The sequence below is a fragment of the Ambystoma mexicanum genome, chromosome 10 (genome assembly GCF_040938575.1).
Source record: "Ambystoma mexicanum isolate Mex_15411 chromosome 10, UKY_AmexF1_1, whole genome shotgun sequence".
Taxonomy (NCBI): domain Eukaryota; kingdom Metazoa; phylum Chordata; class Amphibia; order Caudata; family Ambystomatidae; genus Ambystoma; species Ambystoma mexicanum.
This window is the reverse complement of record NC_090932.1, coordinates 71,774,981-71,800,349: the sequence shown is the minus strand read 5'-3', so window position 1 is coordinate 71,800,349 and position 25,369 is coordinate 71,774,981. Positions and strand designations below refer to the sequence as shown.

The 25,369-nt window shown below is 46.6% G+C and overlaps 1 protein-coding gene across 1 annotated transcript in view; it reads left to right on the top strand.

The window, feature by feature from the left end:
- Positions 1-1,510: 1,510 nt before the first annotated feature.
- Positions 1,511-25,369, top strand: part of PRSS56 (serine protease 56) — a 135,861-nt gene continuing 112,002 nt past the window's right edge. The window contains exons 1-2 of the mRNA XM_069617542.1: positions 1,511-2,191; positions 15,282-15,443. Coding sequence (XP_069473643.1) covers positions 2,077-2,191; positions 15,282-15,443 — 277 coding nt within the window. The 5' untranslated portion in view covers positions 1,511-2,076. The remainder of the gene's footprint in view (positions 2,192-15,281; positions 15,444-25,369) is intronic.

Genomic DNA, 25,369 nt, shown 5'->3' with positions numbered 1-25,369 from the left:
TGTTATTCATAGTGACCGTCCTTTATTTCTGTTCTATTTTGCGTGGCTGGCTAAAGCCTGCTTCGCTGTTGAGCGGGAGGAAGAGGTTTTGATTGTCATCACAAATAAAAGGAAGGTCCAATAACAGATATATTTTTTTTTAATTAAAACAGGACTGTCCAATCAAACCACCCGCTTTGAGGCTGCATCCAGCGAGGCAGCCCCACCAGTGCGCCACATCACAAGGGCACGCCGCACACATCAAAGACCCTCCCCCTCAACCTTTTCTTAATGGACCATTTTGCACAAGTGTGCGTGAGTGCAAGGAGTACATTTTGGAACAAGGGACTCAATTATTCAATTTTTGCCCACCCTCCCCTCCATCCTGCCCTGACACCCCCCTTCTGTCAAGCAGTTAACGTCCTCTCTTGTCGATGCCGCGGCCTTGTTTGTTTCCGATGGGTCTTTTTTTTGCGTACTTCAGAGGAACCCGCTCAGAGACCAAAGTGATCGGAACTGACAATATTTTATTGGGTTGGATAAAAGCATGGAAGTGATCAAGAGTGCCCGCCGCCTATGATCATTAGGCCGGCCTTTGATGGAGCCGGCTGCTCCGGCCCCGGCGGACAATGGCTCCATTCAGTGTTGGACCTGCCACCAGATCTTCCTCTCTTCACCCACCAGGCCCAGGCCAGCCGGGCCTACCTCAACACTTTCATGAACTTGCCAACTCTCCCAATCACTGCCCCCACCGTTGACTACCCCCAGCCCTCTTGCCATCCCTTCCCTTGCCCTGCCTCCACCCTCCCCTCCGCGTGGCCAGCCTTTGGCATCTTTGCAGATGCATTAATGAATGAAAACAGTTGCTGGGAACCACTACCCCTATCCCTCCCCCTCCACTCTGTGTGTATATATACAACGCTACCTCACCCCTATCCTTATTGTTTGGCTGTCATCTTCAGTACGGACGGTGGGCCTAACGAGGCGAGGATAGTCCCAGAACAACAAGAGAAAACAGAGACGAAAGCTCAGGGGGCGAGTCAACGGCAAGACAAGACAGTGGGAGGGGGAGAAACAGCAGACACAAACTCCGGAAGCGAAGCAACGGCAAGTCAAAGACAGCGGGAGGGGAAGAAAGAAGAGACACAAACTCAGGAAGCAAAGCAACAACAAGTCAAAGATATCGGGAGGGTGAGAAAGAAGAAATCAAAATTCAAGAGGCGAGGCAGCGTCAACACAAGGAAAGTGGGAGTGAGCGAAAAAAGAAAGGAAAACTCAAGAAGTGGGAGAGCGATAAGGCAAGCACAGTGCGAGTGAGAGACAAAAACTCAGAAAGAAAAACAAGGACAGTTGGGAGGGAAAAAACATTGAGACAGAGGGAGTACTAGAAAGAAGAGACTAACACATCGGAAGTCAGAGAACCACAACACAGAGTGAGAGAAAGCGATGTGATAGCTGAGGGTGCAGCAAGAGAACACAGGGGGGGGCTGAGGGGGTGACAAGACGAGTAGAGAGGAAGGAAAACAAACAAAGCGGAAGACTGGGGGGCTGAGAGTTCGACAACACCAGGACAGTACAAGGACGTCACGAAGCGAGAGAAAGTGGACGGTGGAAGGAGGGGGGTCAAGAGAGGGCTGCTGGAGAGAGAAACACGAGAGGCGCGGGCATTCAGGGACTTGCTCTAGTGGACAGTGGGGTGTCACTGAGGACAGGGGGGATGATAACATGCAAAAGGGACTGAAAAAGTGAAGCGAGTTGGCGGCCCTTTGGTGGGGAGGTTGACTGGTGTACTGGGAGACCGGATTTGAAATCCTGCCTACTGCTCTTCATTATTTGTGTGATCCTGGTCACATATCGCCATTTCCTCATCTTCCCGCAGAGGGGATACTTAGAACTCTGCTTACCCCCCTCTCTTAACAGACATATAGAACAGAATTCGACGGGTGAGGGAAACGGAAGAATACATCACACAGGCAGTAGAAAGCAGAGGGATAGGGCGTTGAGAGTGAGTGAGGGGGCAGAGTGCAGACTGGGGAAAGGACCGCCAGAAGGCCAGCTGCTGCCGGTGCAGGCTCCAGGCCCCTGCCGAATAAGACGATGGGACCCGGCTGCGCCTGTGCTGCCATCCTCATCCTCCTCCTGGCCGCCGGGCAGAGCTGCAGCGCCCCCCTTGCCAAGGACCTGTACCTGATGCCAGCCGGAGTACTAAGAGGTCAGTGCTCCCCGCCCCCTCTGCCACGGGAGGCGGGCCTAATGCTTTGCTTCCGCTTCCGTTTCTGGGCCTTCTCCCCCCCCTCCCCTGCCCTTCAGACCCCTCAAAATCTCTTTGGGTGCCTATTGTGTCTATCATAACCCGTGCATCCGTCCATTTCGGACCCATTACATAGCAATGACTCATTCCCTCTTTCACCCCAGGAAAGCGTAACATGAGTCTTGCGTATTTTTGGCATAAAAAGGCCGCAGGTTTATTTTCCACAAAATCATAAAACACACTGCACACATTAGTGGAAATACTTTGGAAGATGCAGCGACTGCTCCATGTCCAAAACCTGCTTCCCCTTGCTTTCCACAAGTCCATCATAGGCCCAACTCTACGAAATCCTTGGTGGCAGGCGGGCGTCCCACTGCCAAGGCTGGATGATGCCTGCAGTGGGCAGCCTGCCTGCTTTAAAGGGGTAGCTCCGCCCCTTCTCATTGTGGTCCTTTGCAGGTTTTCTAACCTTTTGCCGCACTCTTTACTTTTCGCAGGCTTTCCCCCCGCTTTTGCCGCGCTCTGTCGTCACCTCCTCTCCTTTGCGGAGGGAGAGGGAGCTTTAGGAGGAGGACACCTCCCGGGTTATCGGGGTGCCTCCTCCATTTTGGAATTTTCATCGTCACCTGTCATTCTTACTCTACCGCAGGTCTCACTATGGCCTGTCATCATTGGTCAACCCACCTGTAGCGGCCATCCCTCCTTCAGGCAAAAAACGCCTTGAGGATACGTATTTTGGGGTGCATCACCACAAAGTTGCCTATCCACCCCATCCCATTCATTCATCCTTCTACCTATCTATCCTATCCCCTCTGATCCTCCCCTTCATCCATCCACTTTCCCTGCCCTCCATCCCTTAATGCACCAAAATACCACTCCCTTCCACACATGCCCCCAATCCCTTCATCCACATCTATCCACCAAATTCATCTACCACGCTCCCAATGCACATAACCCTCAAACTGCGCGTATGTCCATGCATCCATCCTTCATCCCCCGCATTGAGTGCTGATTTATCCGATCAAACATCGATCCACTCACCCAATGCACGTTTCCCCCAAATCACCTGCATGCCTTTCCATCCACCTATCTATCATCTACACATTGATTCATCAATGCACCATTCATCCATCGATCCACTCAATTCTCTTTGCCCATATAACCCATGCATCCATCCATAAGGCACCATCAATCGGTTGCTCTACCCATCCATCTACCCATCCATCCATTAGCCACCCATCAATCCACTCACCCAATGCATGGATCCCTCAAATCACCCACATGTGTTGGCATCGATATATCTATACATCCATCTAACCATCGATTCATCCATACACCATTCATCCATTGATCAGCTCAACACTCTTTTGCCCATATGACTCATGCATCCATCCATAAGGTGCCATCAATTGGTTACTCTAACCATCTATCCATGCATTAGCCACCCATCAATCCACTTGCCAAATGCACGCATCTCTCAAATGACCCGTATGTCTTTACATCCACCTTTCTATCATCTACCCATAGATTCATCAATACACCATTCATCCATTGATCTGCTCAACACTCTTTTGCCAATATGACCCTTGCATCCATCCATAAGGTGCTATCGATCGGTTGCTCTACCCATCCATCTACCCATCCGCTCATCCATCCATTAGCCACACATCAATCCACTCGCCCAATGCATGTTCACCCGCCTGTGTTGGGATCCACTTATCTATACATCCATCTAACCATTGATTCATCCATACACCATTCATCCATCATCCCACTCAACACTCGTTTGCCCATATGACCCTTGCATCCATCCATTAGCCACCCATTAATCCATTCGCCCAATGCACCCATCCCCAAATCACCTGTGTATCTTTCCAGCCACCTATCATATTCATCTATCTTACCATCGATTCAAAAATACACCAACCATCGGTCCACTCAATGCGTTTTGCCCATATGACCCATGCATCCATCCATAAGGCATCATCAATCGGTTGCTCTACCCATCCACCCAGCCATCCATTAGCCACCCATCAATCCACTCATCCCCCAAATCACCCGCATGCCTTTCCATCCACCTATCTATCATCTACCCATTGATTGATCAATACACCATTCATTCATTGATCCACTCATCGCTCTTTTCAGATAGGACCCATGCATCCATCCATAAGGCACCATCTGGCGGTTGCTCTACACATCCATCCATTAGTCACCCATCAATCCACTCGCCCAATGCACACATCCCCAAATCACCCATATGCCTTTCCATCAACCTATCTATCATCTACCCATCGATTAATCAATACACCATTCATTAATTGATCCACTTAACACTCTTTTCCCATATGATCCATGCATCCATCCATAAGACACCATCAATTGGTGGCTCTACCCATCCATATACCCATCCGCCCATCCATCCATTAGCCACCCATCAATCCACTAGCCCAATGCACGCATCCCCCAAATCACCTGTATGTCTTTCCATCTATCTATTCATCCATCTTACCATCGATTCATCAATACACCATTCATCCATCGATCCACTCAATGCTCTTTGCCCATATGACCCATGCCTCCACCCATAAAGCACCATCAATTGGTTGCTCTACCCATCCATCCACACATCCACCCATATCAATCGATTAGCCACCCATCAATCACTCACCCAATGCATGCATCCCCAAATCACCTGTATGTGTTTCCTTCCACCTATCTATTCATCCATCGTACCATCGATTAATCCATACACCATTCATCCATTGATGCACTCAATGCTCTTTTACCCATATGGCCCACACATCCATCCATAAGCCACCCAACGACCGTTTGATCCATCCATCCATCCATCCATCCATCCATCCATCCATCCACCAGTCAGTGCACTCAGCAAGGCACACACCCAACCAAACCACCCACACGTCTTTCTCTACATCTATTCATCAAGCCAACCATCAATTGATCAAGCCACCCATTCAGCAAGCCCCTGGTAATATTCAACATCAGGGTTGTCCAACTCCAGACCACGAGGGCCGGAAATAGGTTGGATTTTCAGGATACCCCTCCTTAATATTCATCAGAGACATTTGCATACAGTGATTCTAAATGTATGCACATTTCTTCTCATGAATATTAATGAGGGATATCCTGAAAACCCAACAGGATTATGGCCCTGGAGACCTGGAGTTCTACACGGATCGAGAGGGCGGGTAGCTGTCACAGGCGTGTATGCATTCTAACGTCAAAGGTAATTGCCCAGGGTGAACAGCAGGGCATTTTGGCGGGGGCGCTGTTTTTAGGGAGCTACAAGACACAAGCATTAGGGCAGCAAGAGTTCATTGTCTTTACACGTGTGTAACTAAGCTCACATGCTTTCTATACCTCCGGGCTCCCATTCGTGAGTTCCCCTCTCTCGTATAGCGCTTTGAAATGGCTCGAAGTTTGCTGTAAGCGCTGAACAAGACAGCGGAATTCATTTGTCCGTATAACTCTTGTAAACTCGTGCAGGGCCGTGCCCTGCTAATGTGGCAGGGACCTGAAGTTGGCACACGTCAGGTGCCACCAGAGCACCTCGCACTGGGTCTTCTTTTTGCACCTGGGCCTTTGTAGTGCTGCATTTGGAATGGGAAATCAGAGGAGCTACGTGTGAGAGAGCACGGGAATGAGTGCACTACTGCGAGGTCTCTGCTCATGCCCTCAGTGCCCGTCTAGTGACACACACTCATTGGCACTGTCCTGCCCCGCTTCGGCATTCCTCTAACACTGCCCATCCTAGGTGCGCTTCCCTCTGTGCCCAGGAACTAGTCTGCCTTTATGGGAATCACCCGCCTTCTGCAGTGCCTTGCCCTGCTCCAGCAGTGCCCCAATAGTGCCCATCATTGCGTGGGCAGCGCTGGCATTAGGCCCTTCTTTGCCTCTGCAGTAGCCTGCCGGCTGGCATGGGAATCACACGTCTTCTGCAGTGCCCTGACTTCCTCCAGCGTGCCCCAATAGTGCCCATCAGTGCGTGGGCAGCGCTGGCATAAGGCCCTTCTTTGCCTCTGCAGTAGCCCGCCTGCTGGCATGGGAATCACCTGCTTTCTGCAGTGCCCTGCTTTGACATTGTCCTTTAAATGCCCTGTCTGAGCTGCCCGCGCGCTCCCTTTTATCGTCACTGCAACAGTAGTGCCCAGCCTTGCTTGGCCAGTTATGTTCTAATGGCCCCCTTTGCTCAGTTAATACCCTGGTAATGCCCCCCCCCCCGCCCCCTCGCTCGCTCAGTGGACCTTGCGTACGTCCTGCATTTTTGGGTATTTCCTGCCTTCTGTGGGCAATGCCCTTTCTCTATAGTTTCTCAGAAATGCCCTGGTTTCAGCAGTGTAGCATATGGCCGTGCCAATGTCGATTGATCTGTAGTGCCCTCCTACTAGCTTCCTTGCTATCTCGGTGCCCTGATTATGCCCTGCGTCCCAATGTGCTTCACTTTTCTGCTGTGCCCTGCTAATGCCCGGCCCTGTTAATGCTGTACACCTCTCTGGTATTGCTGTGCCTAACATAGACATTGACCGGCTTACACTGTGCCTGGTTTGGGCAGTGCCCGGTGATGTCATGAACAGTGAGTGAATGTGTGAGTGAAGTAATTTGACACCTGCAGCGGGTGCAGCGTCTCTCCCAAAGGGCGCGTTAACAAACAGTTGAAGCCCGCATTTGGAGCAACCTGTCAGCAGCTGCCAAAGCATCCGACACTCCTCGACTGCCTCTATTGTTTGCTGCAAAAACACAAAAGAGAAAAATGTTCCTTTCCACCCCCGCCCCCTTTCCTTTCTTCTTCACTCCGAGAGCTGAGAGGAAAAGGAGGTCGACACAAGAGCAACGATCTATTACAGTGCATTAGCGCCCGCTGATAGCTGTTGCTGCCCACAGGTGGCGGTGGCGAAGTACACCTACCTGGCTGCCCTTGGTTTGTAATACAAGCGCCGGGCCATTAAAAGCTGGTTCAGCCTGCCAGGTGGGTGTTTATCCCCTAACTAACGTAATGTAACGTGTTCTGGTATAGCGCAACTTTAATTATTTCGGCTTCTTGCTGCTAAGAAATGTAATATGTCATTTTTATAGCGCCGAGTGCAATTGTTATAGCCTCAAAGCGCTGTAGGTGAACGCCCTTGGAGGACCGAAGTCCGAGGTATGAGAGATTGGTCAGTGAGTTTAGAATGCGTGTGTGCATTTTAGCCAGTACGAGGTAGGTAGGGGTGGTTAAGTCCCTGCTAGCACCCCATGTAGAACAGGCTTCTGAATGGGCGCTGTGAAAGCTGTCGGGAGGGTATGCGAGTCAAGGAGACTGATTATGTCTCCAGCGAGACCCAATGTTTGTCATGGGACTTAGCTGCATTCTCGTGGCAGAGGTGATGTGCGCTACGAGATCAAGTTGCGGGTGATTGCTGAGGTGTGCGGCCGGGTGGCCGTGCCTTGGGAGTATTAAAGCTATCTTCCAACGAGATGGACTAAGTCCTGAAAGAGAAGGGAGAACATATTTAGGGGAGAGACTGGATGCAAAAGGTGTTGAGTGCAGAAGAACCTTTTCTCTGTGTGCGAGTATGCTTCTAGGTGAGTTGTGGTGCGGGCACTTATGCTTATAGGTAAGTTGTGTTGCGGGCACTTATGCTTATAGGTAAGTTGTGGTGCGGGCACTTATGCTTCTAGGTGAGTTGTGGTGTGGGCACATATGCTTCTAGGTGTGTTGTGGTGCAGGCACTTATGCTTCTAGGTGAGTTGTGGTGCAGGCACTTCTGCTTATAGGTGAGTTGTGGTGCGGGCACTTATACTTCTAGGTGTGTGGAGGTGTGTCGTGGTGCAGGAACTTATGCTTCTAGGTGAGTTGTGGTGCAGGCACTTATGCTTATAGGTAAGTTGTGGTGCGGGCACTTATGCTTCTAGGTGAGTTGTGGTGTGGGCACATATGCTTCTAGGTGTGTTGTGGTGCAGGCACTTATGCTTCTAGGTGAGTTGTGGTGCAGGCACTTCTGCTTATAGGTGAGTTGTGGTGCGGGCACTTATACTTCTAGGTGTGTGGAGGTGTGTCGTGGTGCAGGAACTTATGCTTCTAGGTGAGTTGTGGTGCAGGCACTTATGCTTCTAGGTGTGTTGTGGTGCAGGCACTTATGCTTATAGGTGAGTTGTGGTGCGGGCACTTATGCTCCTAGGTGAGTTGTGGTGCGGGCACTTATGCTTCTAGGTGAGTTGTGGTGCGGGCACTTTGCTTCTAGTTGAGTTGTGGTGCAGGCACTTATGCTTCTAGGTATGTTGTGGTGCGGGCACTTATGCTTCTTGGTGTGTTGTGGTGCAGGCACTTATGCTCCTAGGTGAGTTGTGGTGCAGGCACTTATGCTTCTAGGTGTGTTGTGATGCAGGCACTTATGCTTATAGGTGAGTTGTGGTGAGGCCATTTATGCTCCTAGGTGAGTTGTGGTGCGGGAACTTATGCTCCTAGGTGAGTTGTGGTGCGGGAACTTATGCTTCAAGGTGAGTTGTGGTGCAGGCACTTATGCGTCTAGGTGTGTTGTGGTGTGGGCACTTATGCTTATAGGTGAGTTGTGGTGTGGGCACTTATGCTCCTAGGTGAGTTGTGGTGCAGGCACTTATGCTTCTTGGTGAGTTGTGGTGCGGGCACTTATGCTTCTAGGTGTTTTGTGGTGCGGGCACTTATGCTTATAGGTGAGTTGTGGTGTGGGCACTTATGCTCCTAGGTGAGTTGTGGTGCGGGCACTTATGCTTCTAGGTGAGTTGTGGTGCGGGCACTTATGCTTCTAGGTGTGTTGTGGTGCAGGCACTTATGCTCCTAGGTGAGTTGTGGTGCGGGCACTTATGCTTCTAGGTGTGTTGTGGTGCGGGCACTTATGCTTATAGGTGAGTTGTGGTGCATGCACTTATGCTCCTAGGTGAGTTGTGGTGCGAGCACTTATGCTTATAGGTGTGTTGTGGTTCAGGTACTTAGACAATGTTTATGCAGAAGGAAGCCCAGGTGTAGGTGTTCTGCTTGGTCTTAATGTAGTACGGGGGCATGTGACACTGGCCCAGAGTGAGTTGCTGACCGGGAAGGGGCTTGTAGGGAATGGACCATTAACCTGTGGTGATAATTCGGCTTGCAATGTGGCAGTGAGTAAGACATAGCAATACAAAAGAGGTGATGGCTGAAAGGTTTAGAATTAGTCATAACCTCTGCCATTGCTCTGGGCAACCCTCCAGACCATAGTTCTACACCTGCAAAGCCGTTACAAAAGGGGAAAGAGCATATGCAAATGCGGCCCGGTTCCACCCCACTTTTGGGTTGCTTTAGTGAGTATGACATTAAAGAATAGCTGGCATTTGGTGCATAAATATGTTATTTGCAGCTGGGCATTAACATAGCATTGCCTGCGCAATAGCATACCATAGAATCAAAATATAGAATGCCCTGCCTCACCGGTACCTGCAAGCATGGTAATGCCGAGGTCTGTGGCCGGTTACCGCAGTCGCTTCTTCAAAGGGTGTGCACAGCAGTGCTGCATCACTACCCAATGGAAGGCTGAGTGGGTTCCACATTCTTCATTATTTGGTAGGGTCCCCTTATGCCCCCCTTTGCCTTTCACTACTACCCCTACCCCAAGCCCCCAAACCCTCCATTTTACCCCATAACCCTTCAATACATGTACCAAAATGAAAGTAATTCAAAGTGTTTGCAACGAAGTAAATGACCGCAAAGTAATTGGCTTAGTTGAACCAACGGGAGACCCTGAATGTTGTTGCAGTTGGAATATCTGTTAATAGGTAGAGGGCAGGGAGGCTCCAGACAATTGACTGCAATTTGCAGACCCTGGGTCATGCCCAGGCTGGCTTGACATAGAATAACATAGGCTAACATTGCACTGTATAGTGTAATGAGGCCTGCGAATGTAAAGACAGGCGCAGCACTTCACAACAAGCCATGAAGTGGTGCGACGGTGTATTAAGGGCACAGCAAAGCGGCCTCGTCTTGAATTATGCGATGTATTTATACATGGATGGAAGTTGAAAAACTATTGAACAAAATATGAGAGGACGCCTATGAATTAGGTGATGTTTTATGCATTTTTGAATTTGATTCTTTAGGTAAATGATGAAAATCATGAATTGAATGTTTATTAAGTTATTGCTGAAATTAGTTTTAACATGTATGTTCCTTCCTTCGTGTTTTACAGTGTTAAAGGTTGTTTGTGACGAAAGGCACTTTAATAAAAAAAATGTTTTGAAAAAAAATAACAAAGCTTGGAAGGAAATACGCCACATGTCTGTCTGCTGTCCCTCCAAATGCTGTCCTCTGAAAACAGCTCCCATTTTCACTTTCTAACTTTCAAGCTCTCTTTCGCTCTGTCTCACTCTATCACGCTCTATCTCTCTTTTTATCATTTTCTTTCACTCTCTTTCCCCTCGCTCTGTCTTTTTCAAATAGATACTTGTACATCTGAAAATAGCAGGTCTGGTGATGGGGCTGAACGAGGCCTCCCACAACAAGTAAAGAGCCAGGCTTTCTTGGAGGCCGAAGGAGGCCTCCCACAACAAATAAAGAGCCAGGCTTTCTTGGAGGCCGAAGGAGGCCTCCCACCATAAGTAAAGAGCCAGGCTTTCTTGGAGGCCGAAGGTGGCCTCCCACCAAAAGTAAAGAGCCAGGCTTTCTTGGAGGCCGAAGGAGGCCTCCCACCACAAATAAAGAGCCAGGCTTTCTTGGAGGCCGAAGGAGGCCTGTCACCACAAGTAAAGAGCCAGGCTTTCTTGGAGGCCGAAGGAGGCCTCCCACCACAAGTAAAGAGCCAGGCTTTCTTGGAGGCCGAAGGAGGACTGTCACCACAAGTAAAGAGCCAGGCTTTCTTGGAGGCCGAAGGAGGCCTGTCACCACAAGTAAAGAGCCAGGCTTGCTTGGAGGCCGAAGGAGGCCTCCCACCACAAGTAAAGAGCCAGGCTTTCTTGGAGGCCGAAGGAGGCCTGTCACCACAAGTAAAGAGCCAGGCTTTCTTGGAGGCCGAAGGAGGCCTGTCACCACAAGTAAAGAGCCAGGCGTGCTTGGAGGCCGAAGGAGGCCTCCCACCACAAGTAAAGAGCCAGGCTTTCTTGGAGGCCGAAGGAGGCCTCCCACCACAAGTAAAGAGGCAGGCGTTCTTGGAGGCCGAAGGTGGCCTCCCACCAAATGTAAAGAGCCAGGCTTTCTTGGAGGCCGAAGGAGGCCTCCCACCACAAGTAAAGAGCCAGGCTTTCTTGGAGGCCGAAGGAGGCCTCCCACAACAAATAAAGAGCCAGGCTTTCTTGGAGGCCGAAGGAGGCCTCCCACAACGAGTAAAGAGCCAGGCTTTCTTGAAGGCCGAAGGAGGCCTGTCACCACGAGTAAAGAGCCAGGCTTTCTTGGAGGCCGAAGGAGGCCTGTCACCACAAGTAAAGAGCCAGGCGTGCTTGGAGGCCGAAGGAGGCCTCTCACCACAAGTAAAGAGCCAGGCTTTCTTGGAGGCCGAAGGAGGCCTGTCACCACAAGTAAAGAGCCAGGCTTTCTTGGAGGCCGAAGGAGGCCTCCCACAACAAGTAAAGAGCCAGGCTTTCTTGGAGGCCGAAGGAGGCCTCCCACAACAAGTAAAGAGCCAGGCTTTCTTGGAGGCCGAAGGAGGCCTCCCACCATAAGTAAAGAGCCAGGCTTTCTTGGAGGCCGAAGGAGGCCTCCCACCATAAGTAAAGAGCCAGGCGTTCTTGGAGGCCGAAGGTGGCCTCCCACCAAAAGTAAAGAGCCAGGCTTTCTTAGAGGCCGAAGGTGGCCTCCCACCAAATGTAAAGAGCCAGGCTTTCTTGGAGGCCGAAGGAGGCCTCCCACCACAAGTAAAGAGGCAGGCGTTCTTGGAGGCCGAAGGTGGCCTCCCACCATAAGTAAAGAGCCAGGCGTTCTTGGAGGCCGAAGGAGGCCTCCCACCACAAGTAAAGAGGCAGGCGTTCTTGGAGGCCGAAGGTGGCCTCCCACCAAATGTAAAGAGCCAGGCTTTCTTGGAGGCCGAAGGAGGCCTCCCACCACAAGTAAAGAGCCAGGCTTTCTTGGAGGCCGAAGGAGGCCTCCCACAACAAATAAAGAGCCAGGCTTTCTTGGAGGCCGAAGGAGGCCTCCCACAACAAGTAAAGAGCCAGGCTTTCTTGAAGGCCGAAGGAGGCCTCCCACCATAAGTAAAGAGCCAGGCGTTCTTGGAGGCCGAAGGTGGCCTCCCACCAAATGTAAAGAGCCAGGCTTTCTTGGAGGCCGAAGGAGGCCTCCCACCACAAGTAAAGAGCCAGGCCGAAGGAGGCCTCCCACCAAAAGTAAAGAGCAAGGATGTCTTGGAGGTATGATGTTGTTGGTTTCAGAGAAGGTTCTGGCCTGGGTGTGAAAACCACAGGTGCTCATTTCACCTTTCTCAGGATGTTGGTTGGCAGACTGAGAGCTATCTCACACCTCATGAATGAGTGAGTGAGAGAGTGAGTTTGCTTCTAGAGCACTCATTCTGCTACATGAATCCTCCTAGACTTTTAGCAGTCTCCACCCGAGAATAGAGACTAAGCCCAGACAGTCGCCCACACTTCCCTATGGTGCACTTAATATGGCATCAGAGTGACAAGAGTGTAAATACACTCAATGGGCCTCATTCCGAATCTGGCGGTAACCCGGGGATTACAATGCTGGCAGTCCGGTAAATCAGGCGCCGGCAATTTGTAAGTCTCTTTTCCATATGGGAATGGGTACCACGGAAGAACTGGGTGCTTCCGGACTGCCACAGTTGTCATGAGGCCCGATTTCTCCCCTGCACACCTGTCAAGTGGCCACGTGTCATGTGTGTTGTCTGCACCCCCTCTTGCTTTTGTGCTAGCAGCAGATTGCATTGTGGGATGTTCGGGCTGGAACGCTCCACTTAAAGACATGGCAGCACGGTTCTATGTTCATTTAGCGATGGCCATTTTTTCGATGCTTTTTCTGTCACATTTGTTTCTCTTGAAAAACTCATTGAAATTATTTGTCTTTCTTTTTGGGGGTTCCACCCCCTGCACCCTGCCCAATTAAAGTAGTATGACCTACCCCACCCCTTATATACCCTTCCCCACACCTTCCCCCTATGTTTTTATGAGTTTTTTCGAGAAAAGAAATTTCCAAAAAAACTTCGAAAAAATGACTGTCGTTAAATGAACGTCGTACCCCAGACACATTCCTTTAAATGATGCGACCATGGATCAGAACAGCTTAGAATGTTGGTGTAGGCGCTACGATTGATGAAATACAATTTTGATCCAGAAATATTTTTAAAGGTTGTGCTGTGTGGCCCTGTCCAGCAGATCTGGAGTTGTTGCAGGAGAGGCCAGCCTTGGTGTGGCGGGGTGGGGTCTTGACAGCGGATATATGGGCCAGAAACTGTTCTGAAGTTGTTTTAATTCGTGCACTGAGGAGATTTAGCAGTCCCTAGCAGTCCTTAAAAGTTCCTAGCAGTCCATAGCAGTCCCTAGCAGTCCCTAGCAGTCCATAGCAGTTCATAGAAGTTCGGGCTGAACTGCTCTGATTGATGGCTGGACCAAGCTAGATTCACATATGGCTGGTCCCTGTTTTAATGGAGCTGATGGACTTAGAACAATGGATTTTGCGCTACCCAGAGCAAGCCAGTGTTTATGATTAATCCTAAGTGTTCCGTTCTTCACTTTTTGGTGTCTTCTGTTGTGTCAGCCACGATGTGGTGGTGGTAAGTGTGGTGAGGAACGAGGAGAAGTAACACAGCCACATAGAATGACACCATTGTCACTGGGCCACGGAAACAGGATGAAACACTGCGCCTCCATCTAACCACATGTGGCAATTCATCAGGAGGACTCATTACCAGATGGAAAGTGATTTGTTCATTAACCAAGAAAGTTCACGTGATTCAGGACAAAGAAAGTTACATTCTGCATTAAATTGCATTGTGTGGTAGTGGCTCCCCCAGACACAGACTGGACTATTGGGAAATGAATATGTTTCCATACAGTTTAGAGAGGTCAGTGAGGCTGGCGAAGAGTTCTAGATTCTTCCTGTGTTCTGGAAGCTTTTGCGAACCCCCGTACTGTTGGAAAATCTCCCATTTCTGCATAAGCCCAGCAGCTTTTGCCAAGAGCCTAGTTTATGATTCTCCAAAAAGCAGGGCTTAAAGTGGGCCAGAGCTAGCCGGGGCAGAGTCCCAGTAGTCTCCATAAAATGTATCTGAAATGGAGCGCTGCCCGGGCTCCATAAAGTCCCCACTAGCCCCAGTTGATGAGGCCGCTAGATGCCAAGGCCTTTTTCTACTACAGCCTGAAGCTCTCGCTCATGTGCAAAGCTTCAGGTTGTAGAAAGAAAAAGGCCTTGTCCACGCTGTTTCTTCCATAATGGTGGAGCTGGCCTCCGTCAGGCATCCCTTTAAGAGATGCAGCGATCATCCAGGACTGATTGCTGCATCTCTTAGTTAAAAGGATGCCTGGCAGGTGTCAGTGTCACCATTGAGGAATAAAAGGGGTGGTGTCAGGGTCGACTGGGCCAAAAAATCGTCCCGGGGACCAATATAAAAGTGGCCCAGAGTTGCAAATGGCTATTATTATTCAGCAACACTTGTCAAAACTATTAGCCGCATAGTGAAGTAACTCATCAAACTGGCCCACACTGGTCAAAAAAGTGGACCACGTTTACCCAAAAAATTGGCCCACACCAGCATTTTGTGTTTTTTTGTTTGGCCATTGGCCTATTGCCTTATAGGCCAGTCCGAGGCTGGCTGGTGTCGACCCACGCTAGGCATCCCTTTAAGGGATCATCACCCTCTCCCCCTGGTGGTTGGCTGCCAGCCATTAGGCCAGTAAACCGGAACTCGTTAAGGGGGCATGGCCTAATGGTCTGCAGGCGACCCCCGCCATTAGGCCACGCCCCGCAACCAGCCCCGGATCGTTTTCCCATGCCACTTAAAGCCCTGCCAAAAAGTCTCTCTTGAGGACTCTGTTCCGATGTCACAAGGAAACTAGCAATATTCCCCTGGTGAACCCTAATCTGTGTCGCTTGCTGTTCCAGCTTTGTCCAGCAGAGGGACTCTGGTTCTAGAGGCGGCCCTGAAAAGTGCCCTGGAGTCCATGGAAGGGGCGCTGGAGCAGCGGAACCGGTGGCTGAAGGCGTGCAGAGGCTGCGCCCCCTGCCTCTTCCAAGACTGTGGCAGCACCACGACGGAGTGTGCAGGTATGTGTTTCTCCGGGTGCTCCCTACACACAGCCTTTTTAACCTAGGCGTGGGGACTACCGCAGTATTTGGGGAGACTGAGAAGGGCTTTACCATTTGTTTTACAGCCATCAACATCTATTTCAAGTTCCATGCGCTTTTGGTTCGAAAGTGAGAGTGTGGAGGAAAAGGAACAAAGGAAGAGGACCCAAGGTTTGAGTCCTCCCGTCCCCTGCACACTCTAAGGCTACGCAACAGGGGCGTAGATATTTTAAGGTAAAATTCAAATATTTGTTTTTAGGCTTTCTATAGAAGAATGATTTGTCGAGACTTTTAACTTAAAACATAAGAACAATCGTTTTGGTTTCTTAGGTGTTCAAAAGTGGAGTGAGCACCTATTTATTAATACATAAAACAATGTGTAGTCAAGGCAGGAAAAACAGAACAACATTATAATGTCAACGTAAAGATGATTGATTGAGATTCCACTTTCTATGGCTTGACGCGTTTCGAGGAGATTCCTCTTCTTCAGAAGCCTTTGTGGATCTACTGTCTAGTCATTGTACACATAGAAATAAAGATCAAAAAGAAATCAATTAATCAAACGAAAGTATATGTCTACATAGGCTTCATTGATCAATAAAACAAAGTTTCATAACTACAATCAGATTGAATATATACACATATTGTGGTCTACATTGCACATATTCAGTTTAGTACACCCAGGGTTGCCATATTTTTAGTTGAAAGCAACTCCAAAAAATATCAGTCTAGTGCATTCCCTAGCACCTCTAATGGGAATCTAATACGATAAAGCAGTTCTACAGGTGGTACATGGGGGTTAGCAGACATGATTGCCCAGAGGAGGACAATTTAATTGAGTATGATTGACGCGGGCTACTCACCCAGCGAAGTTGTTTTGACAAGGAAAAGCATTTTCTAAGTAAAGTGCACTAACCTATAGAGGTCTAATGTTGTGGCTGAGAAGCCACCCACAGTGAGAAGTGCGTCAAAAGGTTACATACTAGAGAAACCAAGTTCTCGATGTAAATATTTTCCTGATGCCGGTTGGTGTTCCGACACTCTCAGTGTGACCTGTATGAAATAGTAATCACGTACAGGTCACCGTGTGTGATTCGATGTAACTATACAAGTGTGAAAACCAAAAATGCATTGGTCGGGATATGCCAAAATACCTCTCTGCGGCACGATTCAATGCTGTGGTAGTCTCTGGGACACGTGTAACATCTCAGGGGGAGCAGGTGAGAGTGGATCGGCGGAGTCCTAAAGCCAGCCGTTGTCTGTAGAAAGACAGTGGATTGTAAGTAAGCCTGCAGAACTTGGTAAAACATAGATCGCGTGAGTCGAGTGTGCAGAAAGTTAAAGGAACGCGTACCTATTCCATCGCGATGTTCTATTGAATCGGCAATGCTCTGCTCGTTGTTAACACGATCTCCATGGAAACCAGGGACCGTGTAGAAACAGTCTGGTATTTGGCGGGCTAGATTCAGTGAAGAGACATCAAGGAGGGACTAACCCAATCGTAACAGAATGTGGCGGCCATCTTAGGCAGTCTGGGTAACACTGGTAAGTAAATGTAGTAGCATGTAAACGATTCAGAGTAGCATCATCGAACAACTGAAACAGGAAGATGATGCCAATAGCATGTTTTTGAGAAATCTATGTTTCACCTAAAGTGATCAAATATAGAAATCAGAATAATTTTCTCAAGTGGTTTTTTACGTGATGGTGCTAAGCAATGTGGCATTACTAAGGCATTCGAGTATAGGTGAGTCCCCATGAACATTCATTTCTTTATTACACTTCGCTGAAACATCTGATAAAAAATCTACCAGGTGTCCTCACATTCTTTGTGATTAGCTGAACCATCTGGTTACGAGTACCAGGTGTCCTCACATTCTAAGTTGTACGTAACATACTCAATGTTTAGCCTTAGGGGATAGTTGTACGTAACATACTCAATGTTTAGCCTTAGGGGATACCATTGTAGGTTACATCTTATGTCAAGGATCTCAACTATGTACATACTGTGTAACATAACGTAGATACTCTACTTAAATGGTAGCGTCCCCATAGTTGGTGCTATTTGTGCAACAGATGGCTATTGTTCAATCGGGAGCCATTACGTTACTGATCATCTCATATATCAAATATCAGGTGGGTATTTATTGGATCGTTGCTGACAAACCATGTCCCAAGACTAAGTGAATATGTTGGTGTATACTAGAGGGTGCAGGGTCTACAGGACAGAAATATCTAGACTGTTAAAAAATGTTCAGATAAAGCAGTTAAGGGATGTTTCCTCATTGAGTCCCCTTGGATATTTAGTGTCTAGAAGATATATCCAGAATTTTTCTCTTTGTGACAACAGTCTTGTATAGTTGCCACCTCGCTGTGGTTTGCTAACAACTTCAACGACCTGAAATCTCAATTGGCTGATGTTGTGTTTTGCTTCCATAAAATGTCTGGCTACCGGTGATTTCTGGTTTAGGCACCGGATGGTGGACTTATGCTCTGAAATTCGTTCTTTTAGGGACCTCGTGGTCTGTCCAATGTACAATTTACCACACGGGCATTTCAAAGCATATATGACGCCTGCTGTTAAACAGGTGGCGAAGCTTCTGATCTTTATCTTCCTGCCAGTCGATGGATGAGAGATGGTGTTTCCCTTAATTACATTATTGCAATTGGTGCAATTAAGACATGGGAAAGTACCCATTTTTTTAGTCTGTAGGAATGTTTGTTTCTCCTTGTCAGGTCTTTCAGCTTTCACGAGTCTATCCCTAAGGTTACGACCCCTTTTAAAAGCCATCATTGGTGCTCTTGGAAAAAGTTCCTTCAGATGTTCATCACTCTGTAGTAGTGGCCAGTGTTTTCTTATTGACTTACCAATTTGGAAGCTTTGACGTGAATATTTGGAAATATACATCAATGGAGTGGAACTAGTTTTGGGTTGAGGTGCTAGCAGATCTTTCTGTGTTAGATGATTTGATCTGACGTTGGCATCTTGTAAAATGTCATGGGGGTAACCCCGTTTCTCAAAGCGTTCAATCAATTGGGTGCATTCAACGTCGAAGCCCGCTGGATCTGTTATAATCCTTTTAAGTCTCAGTATCTGACTGTAGGGGAGACTTTTTAGCATCGGTTTGGGGTGAAAACTGGTGAAATGTAGGAGATTATTAGCATCTGTAGGTTTATGATAAATGGTGGTCACTATCTTGCCTTCATAGATCTTCAAGCTTACATCCAAAAAGTGGAGGTCTGGTTCCCCCACATCCATTGTGAATTTGATTTTGGAATGTACTGTGTTCATGTAGAGCAGAAAATTATCCAATTCCATTCTTGTGCCGCACCAGATTCCAAATATGTCGTCTATGAATCGTTTCCATACTATGATCTTACTCGACCATATTTGGTTCTCTAGGACATGTTCTATTTCAAATCTATGCATAAAAGAGTTTGCATAGACCGGTGCCATAGCAGAGCCCATGGATGTGCCGGATATTTGATTGTAAAAGGTATTTTGAAATCTAAAGTAGCTATTATATAGAATGAGTTTCAGTAATTCTATGATGAACTCTGGGTTACCTCGTGTTTGTTCCGAGTTGAGGAGCAACCATTCCACAGCGTTAATACCTTCCTCATGGGGTATGGAAGTATATAGGCTGCATACATCCATGCTGAATATGATGCAGTCACTACTGATAGCTGAAATTTCTGCTAGACAGTTGAGGAAATCTGTAGTATCCTTGAGATAGGTAGGAATTACCTGGATCAGAGGCTGGAGAAGGCGGTCTACATAGATAGCCAGGGGATCGAATATACTCTCCGTCCCTGCAACTATAGGTCTTAGTGGAGGTTTCTGACTGTCCTTATGGATTTTGGGGAGTCCATAAAATACTGGTGTTATGGGATATTTATTGATAAGGAATTGACTGGTTTTAACACTAATCCAATCATTTTCGAGTGCATTATTGATTAGGGTCTCGATGTTAGTCTTTAGGCCCTGAAGGGGGTCTCCGTTCAATCTGTTGTACGTTGTCTGGTCGTTGAGTTGTTCAAGACATTGAGCGGTGTAGTAGCTCGTGTCCATAACTATTATGGCTCCGCCCTTGTCTGCAGGTTTGATGGTGATATCTTCATCTTTTGCCAAGGTTTCAATGTGCTCAAGTTGACTATTCTTGATATTAGTCGGAGATGATTTACGGTAGTTAATCTGTTTCAGATCATTGAGTACCTTTTTCTCAAATAAATCAAGTATAGGGTTTTGAATGGGTGGGTCGAACAAGCTCTTAGGTCGTAGCTCTAAATTGTCTTCAGGAGTGTCATCTTGTCCAGGGTCATTTTCAAAAAACATCTTGAGTCTAATCTTTCTCATGAGACGGTGTAGGCACACTTGTTCATCAAACATTGATGTATTGTTCGTGGGTACAAATGATAGGCCCCGATTCAGGATAAAGAGTTGGTCGCTTGATAGATGTTTGCTTGAAATATTCATCACGATATTCTCAACTACTTGTTCTTTGTTCTTGGAGGTCTTTTTCCCTCTTCGGGTCTTTCTCTTAACCGGTCTCTCAGGCCTAAAAAAACCCCAGATGTTGTTGCTGCTCGTCCCGTGTGTTGATCTATTGATGTTTCTAGTCTGGCGCTTTCTGTCTCGCTCTGGGATACTGTTGATTGTTGTCCTGAGGCTTGACCAATTGGATCCCCTAAGCTCCCACTGCTGCTGTCGCTACCCGAGTTAGGGGAATTCGGGTGTGGTGGTCTATTTCTGTTTTGGTTTCGATGGTGGTAGAACTCTTGCCAGGAGTAGACGATGTCGTTCAAATAATCGAAAGTATCACGTTTGAACTTCCTTAATTTTCTTTGTTCAATGTCGATCTTATAATTATTTAATTTCTCGTTGATGTCCTCCAACAGACTTTTGAGCTCCTCCGCTGTTTTGAACTCTGATAATTGTGTTTTAAGCGTATCAATGTCTGTATCTAAACTTGTCAATGATTTCGAAAGTTCTTCAATCGTTAGTAAAATGAGGTCAAGTGAGCATTTATTCAAAATTTGGTCCCATTTAGCAATAAATGCTTTACTTTCGCTGCACAGGGTCGGTCTCAGATATACCCTAAGGCCTCTGGGGATCCTCTGGGATTTATAGTATTCAACTAATGTAGTAGCGTGAAGTTTTTGAGATATTTCACGCCTGATCAATTTTTCCAACTGAGAAACAAGTTTCTCCGGGTTTGATGTGGATTGTAAACTTTGTTCTGTATTCTTGATAAGAGACAAAATGCGTTTTGCTTCCTCCGTGCCAAATGCGAAGGTTGTAGTCTATCAAGCGACCAACTCTTTATCCTGAATCGGGGCCTATCATTTGTACCCACGAACAATACATCAATGTTTGATGAACAAGTGTGCCTACACCGTCTCATGAGAAAGATTAGACTCAAGATGTTTTTTGAAAATGACCCTGGACAAGATGACACTCCTGAAGACAATTTAGAGCTACGACCTAAGAGCTTGTTCGACCCACCCATTCAAAACCCTATACTTGATTTATTTGAGAAAAAGGTACTCAATGATCTGAAACAGATTAACTACCGTAAATCATCTCCGACTAATATCAAGAATAGTCAACTTGAGCACATTGAAACCTTGGCAAAAGATGAAGATATCACCATCAAACCTGCAGACAAGGGCGGAGCCATAATAGTTATGGACACGAGCTACTACACCGCTCAATGTCTTGAACAACTCAACGACCAGACAACGTACAACAGATTGAACGGAGACCCCCTTCAGGGCCTAAAGACTAACATCGAGACCCTAATCAATAATGCACTCGAAAATGATTGGATTAGTGTTAAAACCAGTCAATTCCTTATCAATAAATATCCCATAACACCAGTATTTTATGGACTCCCCAAAATCCATAAGGACAGTCAGAAACCTCCACTAAGACCTATAGTTGCAGGGACGGAGAGTATATTCGATCCCCTGGCTATCTATGTAGACCGCCTTCTCCAGCCTCTGATCCAGGTAATTCCTACCTATCTCAAGGATACTACAGATTTCCTCAACTGTCTAGCAGAAATTTCAGCTATCAGTAGTGACTGCATCATATTCAGCATGGATGTATGCAGCCTATATACTTCCATACCCCATGAGGAAGGTATTAACGCTGTGGAATGGTTGCTCCTCAACTCGGAACAAACACGAGGTAACCCAGAGTTCATCATAGAATTACTGAAACTCATTCTATATAATAGCTACTTTAGATTTCAAAATACCTTTTACAATCAAATATCCGGCACATCCATGGGCTCTGCTATGGCACCGGTCTATGCAAACTCTTTTATGCATAGATTTGAAATAGAACATGTCCTAGAGAACCAAATATGGTCGAGTAAGATCATAGTATGGAAACGATTCATAGACGACATATTTGGAATCTGGTGCGGCACAAGAATGGAATTGGATAATTTTCTGCTCTACATGAACACAGTACATTCCAAAATCAAATTCACAATGGATGTGGGGGAACCAGACCTCCACTTTTTGGATGTAAGCTTGAAGATCTATGAAGGCAAGATAGTGACCACCATTTATCATAAACCTACAGATGCTAATAATCTCCTACATTTCACCAGTTTTCACCCCAAACCGATGCTAAAAAGTCTCCCCTACAGTCAGATACTGAGACTTAAAAGGATTATAACAGATCCAGCGGGCTTCGACGTTGAATGCACCCAATTGATTGAACGCTTTGAGAAACGGGGTTACCCCCATGACATTTTACAAGATGCCAACGTCAGATCAAATCATCTAACACAGAAAGATCTGCTAGCACCTCAACCCAAAACTAGTTCCACTCCATTGATGTATATTTCCAAATATTCACGTCAAAGCTTCCAAATTGGTAAGTCAATAAGAAAACACTGGCCACTACTACAGAGTGATGAACATCTGAAGGAACTTTTTCCAAGAGCACCAATGATGGCTTTTAAAAGGGGTCGTAACCTTAGGGATAGACTCGTGAAAGCTGAAAGACCTGACAAGGAGAAACAAACATTCCTACAGACTAAAAAAATGGGTACTTTCCCATGTCTTAATTGCACCAATTGCAATAATGTAATTAAGGGAAACACCATCTCTCATCCATCGACTGGCAGGAAGATAAAGATCAGAAGCTTCGCCACCTGTTTAACAGCAGGCGTCATATATGCTTTGAAATGCCCGTGTGGTAAATTGTACATTGGACAGACCACGAGGTCCCTAAAAGAACGAATTTCAGAGCATAAGTCCACCATCCGGTGCCTAAACCAGAAATCACCGGTAGCCAGACATTTTATGGAAGCAAAACACAACATCAGCCAATTGAGATTTCAGGTCGTTGAAGTTGTTAGCAAACCACAGCGAGGTGGCAACTATACAAGACTGTTGTCACAAAGAGAAAAATTCTGGATATATCTTCTAGACACTAAATATCCAAGGGGACTCAATGAGGAAACATCCCTTAACTGCTTTATCTGAACATTTTTTAACAGTCTAGATATTTCTGTCCTGTAGACCCTGCACCCTCTAGTATACACCAACATATTCACTTAGTCTTGGGACATGGTTTGTCAGCAACGATCCAATAAATACCCACCTGATATTTGATATATGAGATGATCAGTAACGTAATGGCTCCCGATTGAACAATAGCCATCTGTTGCACAAATAGCACCAACTATGGGGACGCTACCATTTAAGTAGAGTATCTACGTTATGTTACACAGTATGTACATAGTTGAGATCCTTGACATAAGATGTAACCTACAATGGTATCCCCTAAGGCTAAACATTGAGTATGTTACGTACAACTATCCCCTAAGGCTAAACATTGAGTATGTTACGTACAACTTAGAATGTGAGGACACCTGGTACTCGTAACCAGATGGTTCAGCTAATCACAAAGAATGTGAGGACACCTGGTAGATTTTTTATCAGATGTTTCAGCGAAGTGTAATAAAGAAATGAATGTTCATGGGGACTCACCTATACTCGAATGCCTTAGTAATGCCACATTGCTTAGCACCATCACGTAAAAAACCACTTGAGAAAATTATTCTGATTTCTATATTTGATCACTTTAGGTGAAACATAGATTTCTCAAAAACATGCTATTGGCATCATCTTCCTGTTTCAGTTGTTCGATGATGCTACTCTGAATCGTTTACATGCTACTACATTTACTTACCAGTGTTACCCAGACTGCCTAAGATGGCCGCCACATTCTGTTACGATTGGGTTAGTCCCTCCTTGATGTCTCTTCACTGAATCTAGCCCGCCAAATACCAGACTGTTTCTACACGGTCCCTGGTTTCCATGGAGATCGTGTTAACAACGAGCAGAGCATTGCCGATTCAATAGAACATCGCGATGGAATAGGTACGCGTTCCTTTAACTTTCTGCACACTCGACTCACGCGATCTATGTTTTACCAAGTTCTGCAGGCTTACTTACAATCCACTGTCTTTCTACAGACAACGGCTGGCTTTAGGACTCCGCCGATCCACTCTCACCTGCTCCCCCTGAGATGTTACACGTGTCCCAGAGACTACCACAGCATTGAATCGTGCCGCAGAGAGGTATTTTGGCATATCCCGACCAATGCATTTTTGGTTTTCACACTTGTATAGTTACATCGAATCACACACGGTGACCTGTACGTGATTACTATTTCATACAGGTCACACTGAGAGTGTCGGAACACCAACCGGCATCAGGAAAATATTTACATCGAGAACTTGGTTTCTCTAGTATGTAACCTTTTGACGCACTTCTCACTGTGGGTGGCTTCTCAGCCACAACATTAGACCTCTATAAGTTAGTGCACTTTACTTAGAAAATGCTTTTCCTTGTCAAAACAACTTCGCTGGGTGAGTAGCCCGCGTCAATCATACTCAATTAAATTGTCCTCCTCTGGGCAATCATGTCTGCTAACCCCCATGTACCACCTGTAGAACTGCTTTATCGTATTAGATTCCCATTAGAGGTGCTAGGGAATGCACTAGACTGATATTTTTTGGAGTTGCTTTCAACTAAAAATATGGCAACCCTGGGTGTACTAAACTGAATATGTGCAATGTAGACCACAATATGTGTATATATTCAATCTGATTGTAGTTATGAAACTTTGTTTTATTGATCAATGAAGCCTATGTAGACATATACTTTCGTTTGATTAATTGATTTCTTTTTGATCTTTATTTCTATGTGTACAATGACTAGACAGTAGATCCACAAAGGCTTCTGAAGAAGAGGAATCTCCTCGAAACGCGTCAAGCCATAGAAAGTGGAATCTCAATCAATCATCTTTACGTTGACATTATAATGTTGTTCTGTTTTTCCTGCCTTGACTACACATTGTTTTATGTATTAATAAATAGGTGCTCACTCCACTTTTGAACACCTAAGAAACCAAAACGATTGTTCTTATGTTTTAAGTTAAAAGTCTCGACAAATCATTCTTCTATAGAAAGCCTAAAAACAAATATTTGAATTTTACCTTAAAATATCTACGCCCCTGTTGCGTAGCCTTAGAGTGTGCAGGGGACGGGAGGACTCAAACCTTGGGTCCTCTTCCTTTGTTCTTATTCACTATAGGGTTGTTGTGCCATGACCCTCTATTCCTCCTCTGCACCTCACAAGAATATAGAGATCACTCCTTGTGGGTGTTAAAACAATACTTCGCAATACCTTCTCTAATTAGGTGTGCACTTACCTTACTACTATACAGTGTGGAGGAAAAGGGCCAAGGAAGTGCCCACAGTCATCACGTTAAAATCAAATTAATTTAATGTCGCAAGCCTTCTTCTTTCTAAATCTCGGGGCTACGTGCTCGCTTAGGAAGCAAGACGACACGGACCACCACAGGTTCGATCCCC